Source organism: Panthera tigris, chromosome B4 (genome assembly GCF_018350195.1).
Source record: "Panthera tigris isolate Pti1 chromosome B4, P.tigris_Pti1_mat1.1, whole genome shotgun sequence".
NCBI classification, from domain to species: Eukaryota; Metazoa; Chordata; class Mammalia; order Carnivora; family Felidae; genus Panthera; species Panthera tigris.
The window spans coordinates 95,390,097-95,412,424 of NC_056666.1; the positions used below are offsets into that span (position 1 = coordinate 95,390,097).

Below are 22,328 nucleotides of genomic sequence, written 5' to 3' on the forward strand. Positions count from 1 at the left end.
ACTGTCCCAATTCAAGTAGCTATTGCGAGAGCACATTCCACCTTCCTCCATCTTTTTGTTCTGCTCAGGCTCTCCATGGACTGAATGGTGTCCGCCCACAGTGGGGGGCAGGGCGGGGCCGGCATCTGTTTTCATCAGTTCACCAATTCAGATGCTAATCTTTTCTGGAAACACTTTCAGGACGTTCACAGAAATAATGTTTAACCAGGCATCCGAGTGTCCTGAGGCCCACCCAAGTTGAGAGATAAAGCTAATCATCACAAGGGTGCAGGATTTTTAAAAAGCCTGTGATAAACTTGTAGAAATACTTACATTTAGATATCATATCATATGCCAATTTTCCCTGGCACTTTTCTCCAAATATTTTGGTAACTTTGTTGTCTGGTAGTGTAATCGGATGCCCACCATGGCAACCCAAGTGTTCTTTCGTGCTAATGCAAGTAGAGCCATACTTTTCCACAGGGTATCATGTAGACCTAGGTTGATAGGAACATAGGAGTAGATGATAGGGCAAGGCTCAGAGCAGATAGAGATAGTAAGGTGATCCCGAAGTGATCTGAGTTGTCTCTCTGTTATATCTCTGATCAGAAGTTTTCTCAAGAGACTCTGGCCTATATGCTTCCTGAAGTCCTTTGTTAAAAGTTTTATTCCAAAATAAGGAAGAGAGGTGTAGAATTGTAAATCATTTCTAGCAGAAATACCCTCTTCCCTTTTAAAATATATACTTTTAATGGCTTCAGTGCACATAGATTTTTGTGAATGGTAAGAATGTAAGCTTTGGACTTGCACATGAAAGACTATATTTTCCATGACTTCAAGCTACTATTAGAAAAAAATCTGTAAGTAACTTTAACAGATGTACCAAAGTTACCAAAGTTGAATGATAATCTGTATGTAAAAAGGTTTCATATGAACTTTTGTCCCTTTGTTGGTTCAAGAATGTGTCTTAAATCTGAAATCCATTGTGAAACAGTTAAGAAAATTGTTTTATAAGAGTTTTAAAGAGTTAAAGAGTTTTATAAGGTGGAACTAAAAAGTAAGCTTGACACGTTCAGGTGAGAAGCAAAACCAAGACTTTTATTTTTTTATTTTTTTTATTTAAAAAAAAAATTTTTTTTTTTTTTTACGTTTATTTATTTTTGAGACAAAGAGAGACAGAGCATGAACAGGGGAGGGGCAGAGAGACAGGGAGACACAGAACTGGAAGCAGGCTCCAGGCTCTGAGCCATCAGCCCAGAGCTCGACGCGGGGCTCGAACTCACGGTCCGTGAGATCGTGACCTGAGCTGAAGTCGGACGCTCAGCCGACTGAGCCACCCAGGCGCCCCAAAACCAAGACTTTTAAAGTGAGGGGCCTGATTGTTTAACTTCACAGTTTTTCTTTTTAATCAAGGGCTGTAATTGTCATGACTGAGAATTATAGCAACATCCAGAGAAAGGTGGTCAGAGTGGTAGTTTCAGGTACAAAGTATTGATTGGATTACACCCAGTTGCTAGCATTGGTTGTGCATAGAATAACAAGAGAAAGGCAAGAAGAACATAGATAGGGCTATTTAAAAGAAATACATAATTTTGTACTTCTTTTGGTTTAGATTACCAGTGATCTGGTGGCTAAAGCAGTTGGACCCTTTTTAAAAGTTCTTATTTTATTTGGCTTGTTCATGGCCATTAGGGGCTGTTGACTCTTGGGCCCTGAAATGTTTTCCCCCCTTGACTTTTACAACACTTTTTTCATTTGTTTTTTTCCCCCTTACTTCTGACTGGTCCTTCTCAAATGTCCTTTGAATATATACACTTACATTTGATGTTCCTGTGGGTTTTTTCTCACCTTTCCTGTTTTATTGTAGTAATTTTGCACATTAATTTTTAATGTTTGTTTATTTTTGAGAGAGAGAGAGTCAGAGTGTGAGCGGCAGAGGGGCAGAGAGAGAGGGAGACACAGAATCTGAAGCAGGTTCCGGCCTCCAGGCCATCAACACAGAGCCCGATGCAGGGCTCGAACTAACGAACTGTGAGGTCATGACCTGAGCCAGAGTCAGATGCACAACCGACTGAGTCACCCAGGCGCACCCCTTAATTTTTAATAATATTACCCTCTCTTGATAGTGATGACCACACTGAAGACATAATAGCAGCTATATATCTGCTTGGCATCTCAGTCTATGACAACTCATCTTTCTTACCTGATTGCTAGACTTCCTCCTTGTTTGTTTTCTTTTCTCGGTAGACGTCAATATCTACCAGTTTCTGAAACCAAAGAAAAGATGAAATTTTAAATGAAATTGTAATGATATGCACAGAAGAATTACATAAAGCTTAGGTTTTCAGAGACATGATTGTTTTTTGTTTATTTTTTCTATTCTTAGGGTATGTTCAGGGAATGAGTGACTTACTTTCCCCTCTTTTATATGTGATGGAAAATGAAGTGGATGCCTTTTGGTGCTTTGCTTCTTATATGGACCAAATGGTAAGAACAGGGGCTCCTTCCTTTAATCAAACTAATTTTGAAAAATTTAGTTATATAATCTTACATAAGATTGATATTTATATTTTAGCCAGTTATGGTGGAACTTAAAAATTGCTCTATGTTGTTTGTTTCTTTTTTCTTGTTTTAAAATGTTTATTTATTTTTGAGAGACTGAGGGAGAGTGGGGGAGGGGCAGAGAGAGGGAGACAAGAGACAGAGAATCCCAAGCAGGCTCTGCACTGTCAGTGCACGAAAGAAAAACCCACAAACAGTGAGATCGTGACCTGAGCCAAAATCAGGAGTCAGACGCTTAACCAACTGACTGAACCACCCAGGCACCCCTGTTTGTTTCTTTTTTAAATAGCCTTTTCAAGGGGCTTGAAAATACTGACATTGTTTTTAATACAAGAAGTAGATAGTAAGTGCCTGTAGCACAAGAATAATCAGGATTTAATATCAGTAAATGCTTGTGTTCTGCAGAAGACCTATGAGTCATTATAGAATATTGATGAAGTAGATGAATTCAGTTCTTGTGAAGTAGTTGAACTTTCATATCATCTGTTTCAGAGATAAAGCTTAGTCATGCCAAGTAATATCCTTACTTTTTGTGAACATTTTTGGATTTTGTCATTATAGTAACTGATTTTTCTTCTAGATCTCTGTTTGAACTATTTGTAATGGTGACACTTTCTTAGTAATTCATTGTTATTTTCTCAGAAGCATGTGATTATTAGTTGAACTATGTTTATATATACATATTATTACAAAGAACATTTTATCTATTGTCACTGATATATCTTGGAGACAGAATTCTGGGACAATAGCACAGAGTATTAACAGGGAAATAAAATAGAACAGTCTTCTCAAGTAATCTATTAGAAAGAAAAAAAAATAGAAGAGGGCTAAGAGGAGATAAAGGCATATGAAATCCAAAGACCTGACTACATAAGTCACTGTACTGTTTCAGAGTAAAACTAATATACTTGCCGCTGGACCTTGAGGTTGGGTATTCAAATGGCTTGCTAGCAAGGGGATAAAGATAGTGAATATATAATCATATAAAATGTTTCCTTGTAACATAGGGTTTAACTCAGTTTCTAGGATACGAATGTGGGATTTAGAAACAGTACCCTTCTCTTTTTTCTTTAGTCTATTCTTCCTCTCTTGGGAATTAGCTTGCCAGTTTTTCTTTGCCCTTCCAGTTTTTCCCACTTTTCCCTGTTTCTTTAAGTCTCTTATCCATGGTTCCAACTCATCCTTACTTCTACTTTTCCAAACACATATTTGATAAGATTTGATACTTAAAAATATCTTTTACTATTAAGTTAATAAGTATTTCGAACTGCATAGTCATGACCATGAATTAATGTTTTGGATTATTTGGAACGATTATTAATTGCAGTAATCTGCTAATATCATAGTTTGTCTTCCTTACCTTTTTGATTGATTTGATTTTACCTGCCTTCTTAGTTCCAATTACTCCCAAGTGCTCTAGAAACCTGAGGCATTTGTTATAAAGGTCTGTACAACTGATACTAATTGTATAAAAACTGTTGTCTGCCTTTCTTGTGTTTTTGTTGTTTATCCTCTTTTCACTAGAGCTAGTATGTTCCTTGATAAAAGGCTCATGTCTTTGTTTAACTAGTTCTCTGGTATGCTTCCAGAATTTTCCTAATGCCAACATGAGGTTTTTGTGCAACAGATTTTTGTAGAATAAACACATGAAGATTTCCCCAGTGCTTAGACACTTTAGAATTAACATGAACATACTGACTGCATTTTGATTTTTACAGTAATAGTTTCCATAAAATTGAGCCAATATTGACATGTGCAAAAAATGGACTTATAATGCCATATATATACATACATGCATGCATACATACATACTTGTGCATGTATTTAGGTCTCAAATGTAATGAACATCTGTAATACACACTTTACGGTCTATTTGTCATTTTTGTGTATGAAGGTTCAAATTCTTCTTTTTCATAGTAAATGTTTCTGTGTTTGCCTTTTCCATTGAGAATGGTCTGGGGATTTTTCTAGTCTTTATTCTAAAAAAAATCTCTTAATATATTGTCTACTAACATTTTTTTCATATTTGAATAAAAGGGTAACATGTTGCAATCAAAATAATCTGCATGATTATTTTTTACTGCATTGCTGTTGGTTTGGTGTCCTTAAATCCATACTGTTATTTGACTCCTTCTTTTTGTTTTACAGCTTTATTTCATGTAAGTTTTTATTTCTTTTGTGATGACTGAACCTGGTGTCCATAGATTTACTCTTGTTATATTTACTCACATCTAATGTAGGGATAGTCATAGGCTGTATTTATTATAGAAATATTATAGAAAGATTAGCAAAATGATCTAATGAACTTTCTTATACCCACCCATTCATTTTGCTGTGTAATTTAGTTCCTCCCTTCCTTCTCCTCACCTCCCTCCTCATATATATACACACATGTGTATATATACATATACACGAATATATATGAGCATGTATATATATGAATATACATGTGTATGTATATATGTGCATATATTTATTTACAGATGCAATTGAAGCCATTTGTATATCCATTGTTGATCTGATTTTCCCTTCTCCAGGAGTAGCTACTTTTCCAAAGTTGTCTTCTGTCATTTTTGGAGCGCTTCTTTTTATAGCAGAGTATGCCATGTTGGTACTCCCAAAACAACTCTAGCCTTTGGCTGTCATAATAAAAAATGATGCTGTTAATCAGAGAGTTAATTTTGCCTTTCGCTTACAGCTCTCTGTGGTAAATGTCAAGGAATGATATCCCAAAGGCTTGTGTCAATCTAGTAAACTAGTTCCTTAAGGCATAAAAGAAAAATCAGTTTTTTGAGAATGAGTAGCCTTAAATTTTTTTTTTTTTAAGCTAAGAGTGATGCTGTGTCTCCAAAACTAAAAAAGAAGTGTGAGGGAAGAGATGTTGTCCTTAGGGTTTTTATAAGCATTAGGACAGTAGGTTACCGTAGAGGAGTTGGTGGCACATGGATAAAAGGGATCAGAATGATCTAAGGAACCTTCCTGTTGTTATTTTGGTCTCATTATCTACCTCCCAACACTTGGGTAAAGTTTTGGTAAGGAGTTTACTCAACTTTGCAGATTATTTAAACTATGTAAAAGTAAACCATAACTGTTCTTAAACTTTGTGATTTCAGGACCCCTTCGCACTCTTAAATATTATTGAGGACTCTGAACATTTCTTTATGTAGGTTATATATCTCTTGATGTTTATCATATGAAAACTTAATATTGAGAAATATATAAATATTTATTAATTATTTAAAAATAACAGACCTTTATACCATAACACCTATAACCTTTTTTTAATGAAAAGCAACTTTTCCAAATGGAAACAATTTACTGAGAAGAGGGATTGTTTTCCATTTTCCATTTTCTTCAGTGTCTACTTTAATGGAAGACAGCTGGATTTTCTTACCTGCTCCTGTATTCATTCTGTTGCAGTGTCACTCCTCATATAGCCCTTCATACTTGGGGGAGAATTTAAAGTGCAAAATGTATATAATATTTTGGAATTGTCATGCAAATGATTTTGACTTCACAGATTCCCTAGTGTCATCAAATTTAAGAAATAATTCTTTAAAATGAAGTAAATGTTAAAGCTAAAATTAATTTTATTTTATATGACAGTTTGAAGAAATATTTACCAGTGGAAGTGACTTGATAAAACTTTATTTCGCAAGTGTGTATTTCTTTCACCAAGTTTCTTATTTGATGTAAGAAATAAGTGTATCCATCTGTAGCTCTGCGTTCTTCTTTAAGTCAAATGAATAGAGGAAAACAAATAATCCTTAGTTTGATTCCAGGGATTTTCTTCCCTCCTTTTTAATGTCGCTTTAGCTTTTTAATTTGTTGTGATTTTTTTTTTAATATAACCAGTGTGGTATAAATCCAGCATTTGTCCTTAGACTCTTGCTTTATCTATCAGTGATTTTGTACTATAAAATATGTATTCAGTATTACTTATGTGGTAACATTTATTTCCCTTTAAAGCATCAAAATTTTGAAGAACAAATGCAAGGCATGAAGACCCAACTAATTCAGCTCAGTACCTTACTTCGATTGTTGGATAGTGGATTTTGCAGTTACTTAGGTAAGTTTGGTTAATCAAATTATACACCCAGCAAGTTGTAGGGTAATATACAGAGAGAAAAAGTGTAAAGAACTGTCTGAAAGCCCCATATACTCTGTCACTGTTGCCTGAGTTCCTCTGAGAAATCAAAGTGTGGTACCAAACTATCTATAATTATGCCTTAAAACAGTTTATTCATAAAATGAATTATTACTATTTTATGGTTTTCTTTTAAACAAATTTGATTAATTGTTTCTTTGAATTAGTAAAGGCAATTAAATTTATAAGACTTCTAGTAGCTTAAGCTGTGTAGAAAAATTTGAGTTTGAAATAGGTCACTGTATTCTGAGATAATTAACATAAGAATAAGCCATATATATGTTTTTTTCTTCTGTATAGAATCTCAGGACTCTGGATACCTTTATTTTTGCTTCAGATGGCTTTTAATCAGATTTAAAAGGGAATTTAGTTTTCTAGATATTCTTCGATTATGGGAGGTAAGTTCTTAAATTATTTTACAAATGTAATATGTATTATGGAAAATACTTTATTCTATAGAGTATAAATGAATTATAATAGTCTAACTGAAATTTCTAAAGCAAGTATGTAATAAGTATAGTATAAATATGGTTTTTGTGGTCTCTCCTTAAAATTTTATGATCTTAAATTGAATATCTGGTCTTTGGAGCATTTTTCTATAAATCACAATCCTCATGAAGTTTCTGGGCCACTAGGTTTCCCAGAACAAGGTCTCTAGACCATTTATATTTGTGTTCTTTCCTTGGGAGGCTTGACTTTATGTGAGACTCTGATGCATTCTGGTATAGGTTTGTATAGAGTTCAAGGAAGTTTCGACAGGCCAGTCTGTTGAGATAGCACTTTGTAGTGTGAAGTATTGGGAGGGAGCTGACTTGTGTTTGGCTTTTTAAAAGAAATTTAAGTTAGAGAAAAATATTAATAATGTAATAAACATCTCATGAATCTATGACCATTTAATTTCTTTTTTTTATTTCATTTATTTGAAAATTTTTTTTTATTATGAAATTTATTGTCAAATTGGTTTCCATACAACACCCAGTGCTCATCCCAACAGGTGCCCTCAATACCCATCACCCACCCACCCATCCCTCCTACCCCCCATAAACCCTCAGTTTGTTCTTAGTTTTTAGAAGTCTCTTATGTTTTGGCTCCCTCCCTCTCTAACCAGTTTTTTTTTTTCTTCCCCTCCCCCATGGTCTTGTGTTAAGTTTCTCAGGATCCACATAGGAGTGAAAACATATGGAATCTGTCCTTCTCTGTATGACGTATTTCACTTAGCATAACACTCTCCAGTTCCATCCATGTTGCTACAAAAGGCCATATTTCATTCTTTCTCATTGCTCAACGTCGCTCCTCATCAGGGAAATGCAAATCAAAACCACACTCAGATAATCACCTCACACCAGTCAGAGTGGCTAAAATGAACAAAACAGGAGACTATAGATGCTGGAGAGGATGTGGAGAAACGGGAACCCTCTTGCACTGTTGGTGGGAATGCAAACTGGTGCAGCCGCTCTGGAAGACAGTGTGGAGGTTCCTCAAAAAATTAAAAATAGACCTACCCTATGACCCAGTAGTAGCACTGCTAGGAATTTACCCAGGGGATACAGGAGTACTGATACATAGGGGCACTTGTATCCCAATGTTTATAGCAGCACTCTCAACAATAGCTAAATTATGGAAAGAGCCTAAATGTCCATCAACTGATGAATGGTTAACGACCATTTAATTTCTACCTGATAGATATTTTGCTTGTTTGCGCAACAGCGTTGCAATGACATCATATTTAACACTAAGGCAAGTATCTTAATATTCAAATTTTCATGGATACCTCCAAATATGTCCTTAGAATAAATTTCAAGACACCTCTGAATCAAAGAGTGGTCAGTTTTTAAGGCTGTTGATAGATTTTGCCAAATTGCCCTCAAGAACAGGTGAGAGGTCTTTATTTTTTAGAATGTGCACAGCAAAGATAGGAAAGAAAGGTCACATTTAATCACTGACAGTCAGTGTTAATGGACTGACTGTTAATGGATCAGTGTTAATGGATCAGTGTGCTTTTAGAATAGAATATTGGTGTAATGACTAATTGCTACCTTATCTTCATAAAGATTAGGGATTACAGAAACTCTCCTAAGGAAGGAATGGGGGAAATAATTCATTTGGATAATAAATAGACTTCTATATAGTGGAACTCCTGTGCCCTCTGAGGTTTTTACAGCTGGAGACTGGTTCCTGTACTGTCAGCTACCATTAGAGAAGGTGATGTGCTCACAAAGGATCATTGCTTTGTGTAGGATAACTTCCTTTGTTTGAAATTAGAAGTAAAACTCACCTGTTCTTTACCTGGAATCATACTTAATTTAATGAAAATTTATTTTTTGAGGGTTGTCATGAAATTTAATCTTAATGGTTTGATAGTTAAGCAAAAAAACACAGTAATCATCACATCCTAATTTTCCAGTAAATACATTGTACTTTTCAAAAATGTATTTATTGTTTGTTTCTTTGTGTGGTTTTTTGGTTTGTTTTGGGGGGGTTTATGATACTTTTACATTTTATTTGAGGGGCGCCTGGGTGGCTCATTTGGTTAAGCGTCCGACTTCGGCTCAGGTCATGATCTTGTGGTTTGTGTGTTTGAGCCCGTGTTGGGTTCTGTGCTGACAGCTTGCTCAGAGCCTGGAGCCTGTTCCAGATTTTGTCTCCCTTTCTCTCTGCTCCTCCCCTGCTCACACTATGTCTCTGTCTCTCTCAAAAATAATATTAAAATTTTTTTTTTTTAATTTTATTTGGGAAGTTGTTTGCGAGCAGGGGAGAGGGACGGATGGGGAGACCGAGAGAGAATCTCAGGCAGGCTCCACACTCAGCCTGGAGCCCAATGTGGGGCTTGATCCCACAACCCTGGGATCATGACCTGAGCCAAAATCAAGAGTTAGACACTCAACCGACTGAGCCACCCAGGCACCCCTCTTTATTTTTAAATTGGAGTATAGTTGACATAAAGTATTATATTAGTTTAGTGTACAACATAGCGATTCAGCATTTACATACATCACAAAATGCTCTCCATGATAAATATAGTTACCATCTGTCACCATACAAATTTATGACAGTACTATTGACTATATATATATATATGTGTGTATATACATACACATATATGCACATATATATATGTATATGTGTGTGTATATATATATATATATATACACACACACACATATACATATATACATATATATATACATATATATATATATATACCCTATTGTTGTACTGGAATTTTGTACCTCTTAATCCCCTTCCCCTGTTTTGCGCATCCACCCATCCCCTTTCTCCCTTTGACAACTACCAGTTTGTTTTCTGTATGGAATCATATTTTAAAGTTTATCGATTTGATTAAATAAATGTCTCAACTTCTTTTTTAAAAGATGAATTGAGAATATTATTACTATATAGCTAGAATAATCCTCAGTCTGTTTACCAAATAAATTGAACTTTTAATGAAAACTTTGAGGTTAATTGCACTGTAATTAAACTTTCAAAAATTGGATTCACTCTGAAAATTATTCAACTTGAAAAGAAGTAAAAACATTTCAGGTATTCTTTATGTGTGTCTTTTAATTTTTCCAGGTAAGATATTATTATGTAGGTTAACAGGAAATTAAGGCCTTAAATTTGAGGTCATTATCTCTGTTTAGTACATGCAGCTATTGACCAAATGTTTTATAAATTTGGGTATAAATTTTGGGTAGTTGATTCAGTTTTTGTCACAGTCATGGATATTCTGTGTTATGTAATATAATGTAGAGCTGTCTCTGGGTGGTTTTGATTCCATGCACTATTTAGCTGAATTTTACCATCTAGGATATAGCCCCCCTCCCCCCCCCCCACTTTGAGACTGAAGATGATTTAAAAGTGAGAAACTGAAGGCACAGAGAAATACTGAAAATGCCTCTAACCCTTATACCTTACTTATGATACAGCTTCTTAATTAATAACATTTATCATTTAGGTCAGGCTCGGTGATTTGCTAATTGTAGTTACTTAAAGTGCCACCATTTGGAATTCATCATATTCACATAGTGTTGAACTTGATGTTAGTTATTATGGAGGTAAGCTAAGATTTCACTTCCCTACTCCTTACTTCCTAACTAGAAAAACAGTGGCCTACCCCATCTAGGCACCTTCTGCTTTGCATAGGAGTCATTTAGAGTTCAGCGTTGTTTCTGGGAGGAAAATATCTTAGAATTGAAATAGTTTACTAAATAGTTCTATTTTTTATAGGTAATGTGGACCGAACTGCCATGTAAAAATTTCCATCTTCTTCTCTGTTGTGCTATTCTGGAATCAGAAAAGCAGCAAATAATGGAAAAGCATTATGGCTTTAATGAGATACTTAAGGTAGTTATTCCTTTAATTTAGATTTTAATATTTTGGCTCTTTCTTCTGTTTGGTGGTACGGATACACAAAACATTTCCTTGGAGCTTTATTGAATCCCTTGAGTTAAAACTTAAATTATATCAATAACAGTACTAGGACTGACTCTCTGAGAATGACAGTTTGTTGAATACATATTGGGCAGTTATTTTTACCTGGCTAATTTGGAAGAAAAATAAATTTAACAAATGCTTTTTTATGTAGTTTAGTTTTTTAAAAAAATAATTGTCTTTTGCTTAGAACTTTGAGATGGTAGACTTGGGACAACTGTTGGATTTAATGTTCCATAAGCTTATTAGCTATTCTTTAACTTTAAAACTGAAAGATATATTGAATCTCTTGGATATTTGTAGTATGTGAATATTTTTATTTTACAGATTTTATGTGTAGTGAAATATAACTGGTAATAAATTGTTTATATAGTAGAATATATTAGTGCTTTTAGTTTCAATTATTTTATTTTATGGATTCATTTTAGCATATCAATGAACTGTCCATGAAAATTGATGTGGAAGATGTACTATGCAAGGCAGAAGCAATTTCTCTACAGATGGTAAAATGCAAGGTATACAGTGTTTTAAATAATTGTAAGATTTTTTTGTTTGTATGTTTTTGGTGGTCAAGAACAAATTTTTCTTTATAGATGTAAGATAAAGGCAGTTTTAGCAGGTTGAAGGCAGACACCAAGCATTGGCTAGCATTTTGTTTACCATTATGGGGTTACAGCACTTAATTGAAAACAGTTGATTAATTACGCTAGATAAGAAACATTATACAGAAAAATGGCAAAAATAATGAAAACATTTCTGCAACAACTAAAGGGGGCTGTAGAATTGAAGTATTGATGTGTTATCCAGTAGAATTAGTGAATACAGACTATGACCTCATATTAAATGTGGTATCCCCAAATAAAGACAGATGCTAATCAGAAATAATTAAATGAGTGGTATTTAGTCTATATCCTTACATTTGTATCAGTGAAGCTCTCAGATATTTCTGAAAACAAGGCAAATTTGATATGATCTGACTTTGAACTAAATCATTCTATTCTGATGTGTTTTGGCTTTCATATTTTTATGAGAGTTCCTGTTTGGTCTTTGTGTCATTTGTTCACGGTTCCAAATACTTATGGTTCACTTCTACCAGCATTTATTTGATAGCTGTTCTGTTCAAAATATGTGAGTGAGACACTTCTTTCTTTAAGGAACCTTGGGTATTAAGGGAGAAAGATAGTGTAAATAAGATTTCAGTTGATATCTAAGATACTATAGTAATAAGGAGAATGAAATAAATTCAAAATATTAGAAAGCTTACATTTGTGGGAGTGGTAGGATGGGGTGGAGAGTGACTAATTCAGAATAGAACATCAGGGAACCACTTAAGAAAAAACTGGTTAGAATTTCATCTGAAGAAGGAAGCTGTGAGAAGATACGTAACAATTAACACTGTTAGAATAATTATTCAGATTCTGGAATCAGTGTAGTCTTAAGTCCAAATGTTATTTTGTGATTACTTTTCCTCTACAGTGAATGATGGTTTTGTGTTTGATTTTGCATATTTAGGAATTGCCACAAGCAGTTTGTGAGATCTTGGGGCTTCAGGACAGTGAAGTTGCAACACCAGATTCAGACACCGGTGAAGATGAGAGCGTTGCCATGACTAGTTGTCCTGCATCTACATTTCAGAGTGATGCCTTGCCCGTACTTGCTACCAGTGGAGCCAGAGATGACAACACAACACAGATATCAGTGTCCCCAAATGTTAGCAGATTAACACCTGCATGATCATTCTTCTTGCTTAATTTTTGAAGAGACACTTGGTTGCGACCTTTTTCAAGTACTTGAAAGGAGGAAATTTAAAATCTTGGTGTTGATCATGCTTTAAGGTTTATGGAAAGAAAGTGTACTGATGTTCTTGCATTAAAGCTTTACAAAGATTTAAACTAATTATTTTTGTAGTTACTTCTACCAAATAGCCTTTCCTTTTCAATAACATTCCTTAGTATTTTTATAGCCAAGTACATTTTATTTTCTTGCTGATGAACTGGAATTGGATAAATATTACAAGTGGATGAGTTGGAAATTATGCACTTTGAAAAACATTCACTTTGTTTACTCTAAGTTTAGTGGGTTTTGGAATTGATTAAATTAAATCTTAGGCTTCTCTATAGCGTTCTAAGCTGAGAAGTAGATTGTGTTACGCAAGTGATGAAATAAAAGAATTTGTTTTTCTCTATTGTTTACAACAGTACTCAGCTTAAATATTTATGCTGGTTGAATGTGATTTAAATTGGATATTTTCATCAATGCAATTTAATGTGTAGATAAAAAGAGCTATTTCAACCATAATAAGTGGATTGGCAGTATATTTTTTACATTGAACTTTTCTTCACTTGTATATAAAGACTATATAATAAGTACTTATTTATGAGTATAAGAAAGGATAGGCATATTTTCTTTAACTGAATAAACTTGACTATTGATTTATATAACCTGATTTGACAAAAGTAATACATAGCTTCAGTATGATAACTTTTTCAGAACTATTTTCTTAACCAAACATTTATTTCATGAGACTACATTCAACCCTGTACCTTGTGTAATTTTAAAATTAATTGCTTGTAACCTCACTTTACTAATGTGTTTATTATCTTTCCTAATAATGCATTGATTAATCAGGTCTTTAAATTTTTATAAAATGCTCTTTGCAGAAAGCTTATGTCAAAAATTTCAATATACTATCACGAGTCTCAAAAAATACTTTTTTGTATATGAACGAAGCTGTTGTTTTTACCATGCAGTGTTGCATGATTTTAAGTTATGTGGAATTAACATAACTGATTCCGTTTTAATTGTAATTTGTTAACTCCTGTACATATCATTAAATAAATTTGAAGTTGAAGTAGTGTTTTCAGTTAAATTACACTTAGAAGCAGTCTGCTAGTTCTTCACTGGAAGAATAAAAAAATCCAAGCTGGTCCCCAGGACATTTCCTATTTTTATGTGATTGAAACAATCTTTGGAATAAGTTATGGACGTGAGAAAGAAACATGACCCCTTTTATAACTGAAAATGAATTTTCATCAGCATGGACTTGGGCATAGTGCTGCTGTCTTGGAGGATATAGTTGTCTGACTTGGGAAAGCAACTTCCTGCAATTGATGTTAATAATGTAAAATAAAAGTTATGCAGTTCTGAAATGGTCCAGTAGATAGATTTCCACCCCCCCCCCCAAAAATAAAAACCCTAGGGAACCAAATGAACTTTTTCCTACTTGAGTATTAACTGACAATCATGACAGGAGAATCATTAGATTTTAGTTTTTAATATCATATGTGTGTTATCTTTCATCAGTTAATAATGAGTAAGTCTATTTAGACAAAAAAAAAAAAAAGTAAACTGATTAGAAACTCGGCCTCTTCAGCCTTTCATTTCCTGCTGTTCAGGAAATTGCTTAGAACATCTTGATGTCCTTCTTGTTCTTCCTGGATAGGGGTTTTGAGAGGTTTTTTTCCCCACTATGTAATGCAATATCTACTTCAGAGTTAAAAAAAAATCTTAGCACATTTAATAAGTTGAACTTCTGTCAAGTTTTATTATAAAACTACTTGTTAAAACATTTTTACTAAACAGTCTGAATTTCTGTATAGCTCATTTTTAAATAATAATACAGCATAGTGTTAGATAAAGTCTTAACGAGAGCCATAAAACCCACTTAGGAAATGCTATATAAACTTGAGCTATTGAGGTTGTGAAAATAGTTCAGGTAAATTGGTTAGATTGACTTCTTAAAGATTTATTTCAGTTTTCATAAGATGTTCCTTTTGTACCCTGATAATATGTAAAATATTAATACATATTATCTGGTATTTAAAGTTGTTAAAATTTAAGTAATTTCTGATTTAACTATAAAAAGTATTTTCAATTTTGATATGAGAGTCTGTGGGAGGCCTTTTTGAATTTAAGAACATCTCTATTTTGATTGTCTCATGTGTCTAGGTAGGATTCTTCATCTCTTCATATGCTAGGAACTTTAGTCTTGGTGTTGACTAAAAAGCTTGGATAAGGAAAAGCTGAACCTGACATTTCCAAGGGTTTTTATGGATGCCAATGAATTCTTATGGGAAATTCATATATGTCCATTATTAAAGATAATTTGTATAAAGTAACCGAGAATGTTTATTGAAGAACCTAGAACTTTACCTGACTTTTGTGTCACTGTAACCAGGCAACATCCTTCTAGCTTGGATTTCTTTACTTGGGGCTTTCAGAAGATGTATGAATCTTTTACTGTATTTGAAGTCTTGTGTGCATATTTTTGGGGACAAGTCACATAGTTTAGCAAAGTGTCTCTCATTTTCTCCAGGCATCCAGGTGGTTCCTGAGCCTCCCTGAAGTTAGAGAACTGCCATTATATATTTCATAGGTTAACATTTTGACTTACGGTCTAGTAGACAAGTCTGTGAGTTTTAAAATAGTTTCTTGATGATAAGGTGGATTTGCCCTAGTTTGGGCCACCATTTTTAGTAAAAAGTGTGACAGTCATCATGGCCTATTCTATGTAGTTTTCCCCCTCTGTTCTACATTTTGAAGATAAATTTCCAGTGTAACTTTTAAAAACTTTTTTTTTTTTTTTAATTTGTTTTGAGAGAGAGTGAGAAGTGGAGGGGCAGAGAGAAAGGGAGACAGAATCCCAAGCAGGCTCCATGCGCTCAGCACACAGCCCGATGTGGGCTTCAACTCAGACACCGTGAGATCATGACTTGAGCTGAAATCAAGAGACGCTTAACCAACCAAGCCACCCAGGCACTCCCAGTGTTACTTTATTTCTAAACATGAAACAGGATTAAATTTGAAGTGAATATGAGAGGTTTCCATCAGTATCTAGTGTCATTACCTGATCCTAAACATCTGTACTTTTAATGTGAATACACTGTCATTTGAATGTTGCAATGTATGTGGCCTGCTCTCCTCTTGGGTTCTTATATGAGGATTTTAAGTTGTAGATTTTTGAGTATTGTTCTGATTACAAATCTTTTTCTCACCGTTTTGTAAATAGATTCCTATTTTTTAGGTTATCCATCTTGACATAGGGAAAAACATTGTGTTGCCCTTTGATGCAAAGGTGGGGTGGGGTGGGGTAAGGCAATTTGGACTGGACATACTTCTGTAACTTTTTAGATATCCAAAGCACTTTTATTTTAGCCTGTGGGAAATTATACTGTTTACAAATTCACTGTAAAGAAAAGCTGATTATAACCAGAGTCTCTTTTTCTAATAACTGTCAGGAATCAGAAATACCATATTTGCTTAAAGTTATAATTGGAATGTTAGAATAACAGGGAGTCAGCTATTTAATATGCTTCTCCTCAAATATCTATATGGTATATTTCTTCTCATATATCTATGTGCAAAAGAAGATAGAGTGAAAAGAACATTCCGATAGGCTTAGCTGTGATCAATGAGCAGTCCCATTTCTGATTCAGCTTTTTTAATTAAGAAGACTTATTAACCTCAGAGATGGGCTTTTGCTGGGACTGTCAATAAATAGATGTTTCCAACACCACACCAGTCTGGGGGCACCAAACCCAATGGGTTAGCAGACTGCTTTAAAAACACAAATAGGGCTGTTTCTAGATTGGTTTAGATACTGTATGGCCTGGTTGTACGAGGGACTAGAATCTCTTCATGGGTGTCACAGGCTCACTTTGTAAACCAAATTGCTCTCCAGTGGAGAAGCATCAAGGTACTTCTGAGTGCTCAGCAATTACACTGCATGCTGCTGTCACTGTTGGGCACAACTATGCAGGATACACCCAAAGGAAATTTAGGGCACTTGCTTTTTGTTAGCTGAGTCAAGTGTTAAGTGAGCCAAATGGAGTATTTGCTGACTAGGAAGTCATTAGCAGTTAACAGCATCTAACCCAAATAGGCAATGTGAAGACCAAATTGTTAAGTTTTCTGAGTGAAATTGTTTAAGTACTTTTACTTTTTGTACTCTTAATAGACATGCTATTATAAACACATAGGTGTTCCTATATCCTCTTCCTCCCAAAAAGACAAAATTCAAGATACATTCCTTTGCACATATTAGGTTGTAAAGAAGTTAAGTCTAAAAACTGAATTTTGTTAAATTGCCCAATTTAAATTCAACTTCTGAGTAACTTTGGGACAAATACTTTGTTTTGGTTTACAGAGCTTTTAAGGAGTCTAGAAAAGGCTAATGGACTTCCCAAAGAAGGGGAAGCCCAGTCTTATGGTTCTCACTAGCTTCTTTCACATCCTGTTACTTGGTTTTCCAAATTAGCCTTTATGCTTTCTGTTTAGTATGTATGACTCATGCCAAAGTTTTACTGATTGGTGAGGATAGAAGGGAACAGAATCTCTTTCCTTGACATTTCATACCTAAGAAGGGTGACAAGCCCTAGTTTCATAAACTGAAACTTACAGAATGGGTGGGTTAGCCTTGGCCTAGGCACATCTTTTCTTAATTATGAGCTGATGGCCAGCAGATTGAATTCGGGTGACAGGATCTTGGGGCCATTACAGCCTCAACAGGATCCTTTTCCTAATCTATTCCCTTGGTCCTAACTTACAGTGGACTCATTCCAGACATGAGAGAGAACTCATTCCTTCTCTTCCTACCCTCCTCCTCCTCCTCCTCCTCCTCCTCCTCCTCCTCCTCCTCCTCCTCCTCCTGCTGCTGCTTCTGCTTCTTCTTCTTCTTCTTCTTTCTTCTTTCTTCTTTCTTCTTTCTTCTTTCTTCTTTCTTCTTTCTTCTTTCTTCTTCATTACAGCCTCAACAGGATCCTTTTCCTAATCTATTCCTTTGGTCCTAACTTACAGTGGACTCATTCCAGACATGAGAGAGAACTCATTCCTTCTCCTCCTCCTCCTCCTCCTCCTCCTCCTCCTCCTCCTTCTTTTTCTTCTTCTTCTTCTTCTTCTTCTTCTTCTTCTTCTTCTTCTTCTTCTTCTTTCTTCTTTCTTCTTTCTTCTTTCTTCTTCTTTCTTCTTTCTTCTTTCTTCTTTCTTCTTTCTTCTTTCTTCTTTCTTCTTTCTTCTTTCTTTCTTCTTTCTTCTTTCTTCTTTCTTCTTTCTTCTTTCTTCTTCATTACAGCCTCAACAGGATCCTTTTCCTAATCTATTCCCTTGGTCCTAACTTACAGTGGACTCATTCCAGACATGAGAGAGAACTCATTCCTCCTCCTCCTCCTCCTCCTCTTCCTCCTCCTCCTCCTCCTCCTCTTCTTCTTCTTCTTCTTCTTCTTCTTCTTCTTCTTCTTCTTCCCCTTCTTCTTCCCTTTCTTCCCCTTCTTCTTCCCCTTGTTTATTTTGAGAGAGAGCATGAGCAGGGGAGGGGCAGAGAGAGAGGGAGAGAGAATTCCAAGCAGGACACGCACTGTCAGCATAAAGCCTGATGCAGGGTTTGAACCCATGTGTGTGTACACACACACACGGTACATTTTCTTTACCCATATACATATATACACACCACATCTTTACCCATTCATCAGTGGATGGACACTTGGGCTGCTTCCATAGCTTGGCTATTGTAAATAATGGTGCAATAAATGTAGGGGTGCATGTGTCCCTTCGAATTAGTGTTTTGTATTTTGGGGGTAAATACCAAGTAATACGATTACCATATTGTAGGGGGAAAAGGAGATTCGTTGCCACAGAAATTACTGCTTCTTTTGGCCACTCTCTAAACTTGATTTTGCAATGCTTTTCACATAACCAGGTTGCTGACATTTCCATATCCCTTTTCAGTTCTGTATTTCAGAAATAGACATAAAAAGGTAAGTTTAGAATGGGAGTTTGTTCTATGAAGACTCAATAATTGTAAGCATTTCTTTTTTATTTTTGAGAGACAGAGCGTGAGTGGGGGAGGGTCAGAGAGATTGGAGACAGGATCCCAAGCAGGCTCTGTGCCATAAGCACAGAGCCCTATGCGGGGCTGGAACTCATGAACTGTGAGATCATGACCTGAGCTGAAACCAACAGTTAGATGCTTAACTGGCTGAACACCCAGGCACCCCAATTGTAAGCATTTCTTAACCATTTTGAGTTGGTTTTTGTGTATTGTGTAAGATCATGGTCCAGTTTCATTCTTTTGCGTGTGGCTGAGCATATCATGGGATAGTTTCACAGTAGAGTGAATCCATGAAAGTCATGGCCTTGGTCTAGGGGGATCCCTCTTATTTTAATTCTTTTCTAAGATTCCCAAGTTGTCTGAAGGGCTCTCACCTTGTCTGACAGCATCACTATGGATTTTAAATATATTACATGCTATTCTTTGTTAAACTTTGTCTTTAAAAACAATTTTTTAAGTGTTTTATTTATTTTTGAGAGAGAGAGGGCGAACAGGAAAGGAACAGAGAGAAAGACACAGAATCCAAAGGAGGCTCCAGGCTCTTGAGCTGTCATCACAGAGGCTGATGAGGAGCTCAAACTCACGAACTGTGAAATCATGACCTGAGCCAAAGCCGGACGCTTAACTGACTGAGCCACCCAGGCACCCCTAAACTTGCTTTTAAAATCCTTAGGGAGCGTTGCATACCTTATTTTTCTTGTTATTTATCACTGATTTCAAAGTGTCTTGGTCATAATTTAGAGTTACATACCCATGTAAACACAAAGAATATGAATTAATGGGGTACTTCTGGACAAATAGTGCAACTTGCTTGAGGCATTTGTTTCCTCAAGTAGTTCAAGGTGGCTTGGGGTAGGATGTGGATGCTTTCATCATCTTAAGCTTTATCAGGTTCGTTATGTGGACATAGGGTTTATCCCATAAGTTCTGGGAGTCAGATGTCAGGGGAAAAATTCAGTCAAACTGATGGAATTGTTCATAGTAGAAAATGTCCACTGAACTTAAGAATATGGAACAGAAAAGTGAAACTGGAGCCAGACAGTCATGGATTTGAGATCTGGTTCAGTTGCCTTGTTTTGTGACCATAACTGTTTTCTCTGAGCCTTCTGTTTCTCATCTGGAGGTGAAAAATAATACCCCAGTTGTGAGGAGTAAATGGAAAACATACAAAACGTTTAATGTGGTGCCTGGCATGATTAAGCATTGATAAATGCTATCATTGTTACCTGATGGCAACCAAATATCACACAGGACATCTTTTTTTATCTTAAAACTCTGTGGTTTGATTTTTTTCCCCTCAAAACATAGTATCCTACAGGAACAGCCTTGGGACACCATATGGTTTGTTTCCTGTTGACTGAGGTCATGTTGAGTTTAAGTCTTGAACCATGTATTCTGGTTTCATCTGAAACACTGACTACTGACTCCAAAGTAAAGCACTATCTCCCTTGTGCTTCAGTTTTATCCTCTTCAAATTTTGCTTAAATGTGCTGGTCTTTTATCAGTCTCCTTTTATGAAAGTTGTTATAAAAACATGATAGGGAACACCAGCATATTTCTCATATTTTGTTTATTAATGAGGTCTGATCATTCTCAAGCCAACCCCTCTTGGTCAATATAGCAAATACAGTAATCATAAAAATTAAAAACAATCATAAGACCTATCTATCTGCAGTAAGCCTTTTTAGTAGTATGGGAAATTATGGTGTTTATTTGACAGTGAACATTTTATCAGGGAACAAATAGATGCCTAAGGTGGTGGGTTGCTGTTTTAGGTTATTTTTCAACCATAGGTAGGTTCAGTCAGACAGCAAATTGTCCTTTGTGATTTAATTTTAGATTATGTTGTTTAGATATCTGGTCGGTTGAGACAAACTTCTTGCAGAGTTTAGAGCTTTATCTTTGTTTATATTTCTCCCCTCAAAATAATATTTTCTGTAGTATTTAGGGGTACCCGAAAGGAATAAATATGTGTCCATTGTGTTATAAATACCTTCACCTGTTCTAATATGGGTTGAGGTGGTGTAGGCCACTTGTGTGGTGTTGTGTGGAAATGTGAGCATAGTCATATTGACTATCATGATTAAAATAAATTTTGATGAAGACTCAAAAGTTAAACTGACATTTTTCTAAGGTTTTAGTTGAACCTATGACTTTTTTTTCATCCCGCCGCCTTATTTGTTTGGATCCTTTTGTAGGTATTTAAAGTACCAGATAAACAGCTACTTCATTAACTATGTACATGATGTTGGTTTGTGAATACCTTGAAAATGGTGTTATGGAGGGGCCTGCTTGAGCTTCCCAAAACGTAGTCATGGCAGGCTTATTTCATTTCCTTTTACTGATAAATTACTACTGCAACAAGGAAATACTTCATACATGGTATACATTTATTTTGGCATGGTATTCATATGGTGAAGTTGGAGGAACTAGGAGTGGGGTCGTGATGGTGAACAATTCCTGCCATGGAGCCTGAAGTTCACCCTGTAAGATGTAGGAGTCAGATGTCAATGGGAAGAAAAGCCAAGCAAACTAATTAGGTTGGTTTTGTGTTATCAAGTTCAGCCTTTTCTTTTGCTTCATTCAACATGAGTTTAAGCACAGAAGGCATGTATCAAATTTGCTTGTGACATAAACTTGAATAGCTGAAATAGTGGCTTAAAACCCGAACAATAAATTATTTAAGGACAAGATCAGACTTTTGTTGATTCCCAATTTCAAAATAATCATTATTGATTCTCTTTAAATTATTTCCATACTCTCACATTTCATATCTATTCTTTAATACCTTCATACCTGCTTTCTCCATTTGCCTTGGGAGTAGCCAGGAGAATTCTTTCTTACTTTTAGTTAATTTCTTTTTATCATTTCCCCCAACACATATCTCTGCATCTCTGAAGCTTAGCTTTCTCTTGATGTCAAGAGTGATTGGAGTGAGTGGTAAGGGAAAAATAGGAAGTCCTCAGGGTCTCTCATCTTTTGCCTATAAAGTGGAAGTATGTGTGTGTGGTGGGGAAAGTTGATAGAGTGGGAAGATTGGTCTGTTCCAATTGTGAACCATGTATATTCCTTGGTTTCCTTAGTCTATTTATATCACCTTTTTCTATATCTTTGTCCTGATTGTCAAAAGCCTCCCAGGCTGGAGGTCCTTCCATTTTCCAGCTGATTAAAGGATGGCCTATATTATTTCTTTCTTGTTTTCACAAATGCCTCAATAGGTATCACAAATACCTTTGTTCAGGACTCACTGATGTCCTTAAAATAAAACTTCCCTAATTTTGTAGACCCTGTCTTATTTCTTAACTTTTTACTCACATGGCCATTAATGATTACATGGCCCTCTTCATTTGTAATATTTTGTATTTGGATGTCTTCTCCAAAGAT

General features: G+C 35.4%; 1 protein-coding gene across 6 annotated transcripts in view; it reads left to right on the top strand.

Annotated features, from left to right (window-relative positions):
• TBC1D15 (TBC1 domain family member 15) overlaps positions 1–13,970 on the top strand; it is a 100,904-nt gene extending 86,934 nt beyond the window's left edge. For all 6 annotated transcript variants that reach the window (XM_042992758.1, XM_042992762.1, XM_042992759.1 and 3 more), the window contains 6 exons: positions 2,366–2,466; positions 6,511–6,610; positions 6,989–7,086; positions 10,916–11,032; positions 11,548–11,634; positions 12,632–13,970. In XM_042992758.1, coding sequence (XP_042848692.1) covers positions 2,366–2,466; positions 6,511–6,610; positions 6,989–7,086; positions 10,916–11,032; positions 11,548–11,634; positions 12,632–12,853 — 725 coding nt within the window. In that variant the 3' untranslated portion in view covers positions 12,854–13,970. The remainder of the gene's footprint in view (positions 1–2,365; positions 2,467–6,510; positions 6,611–6,988; positions 7,087–10,915; positions 11,033–11,547; positions 11,635–12,631) is intronic.
• The last annotated feature ends 8,358 nt before the right edge of the window (positions 13,971–22,328 follow it).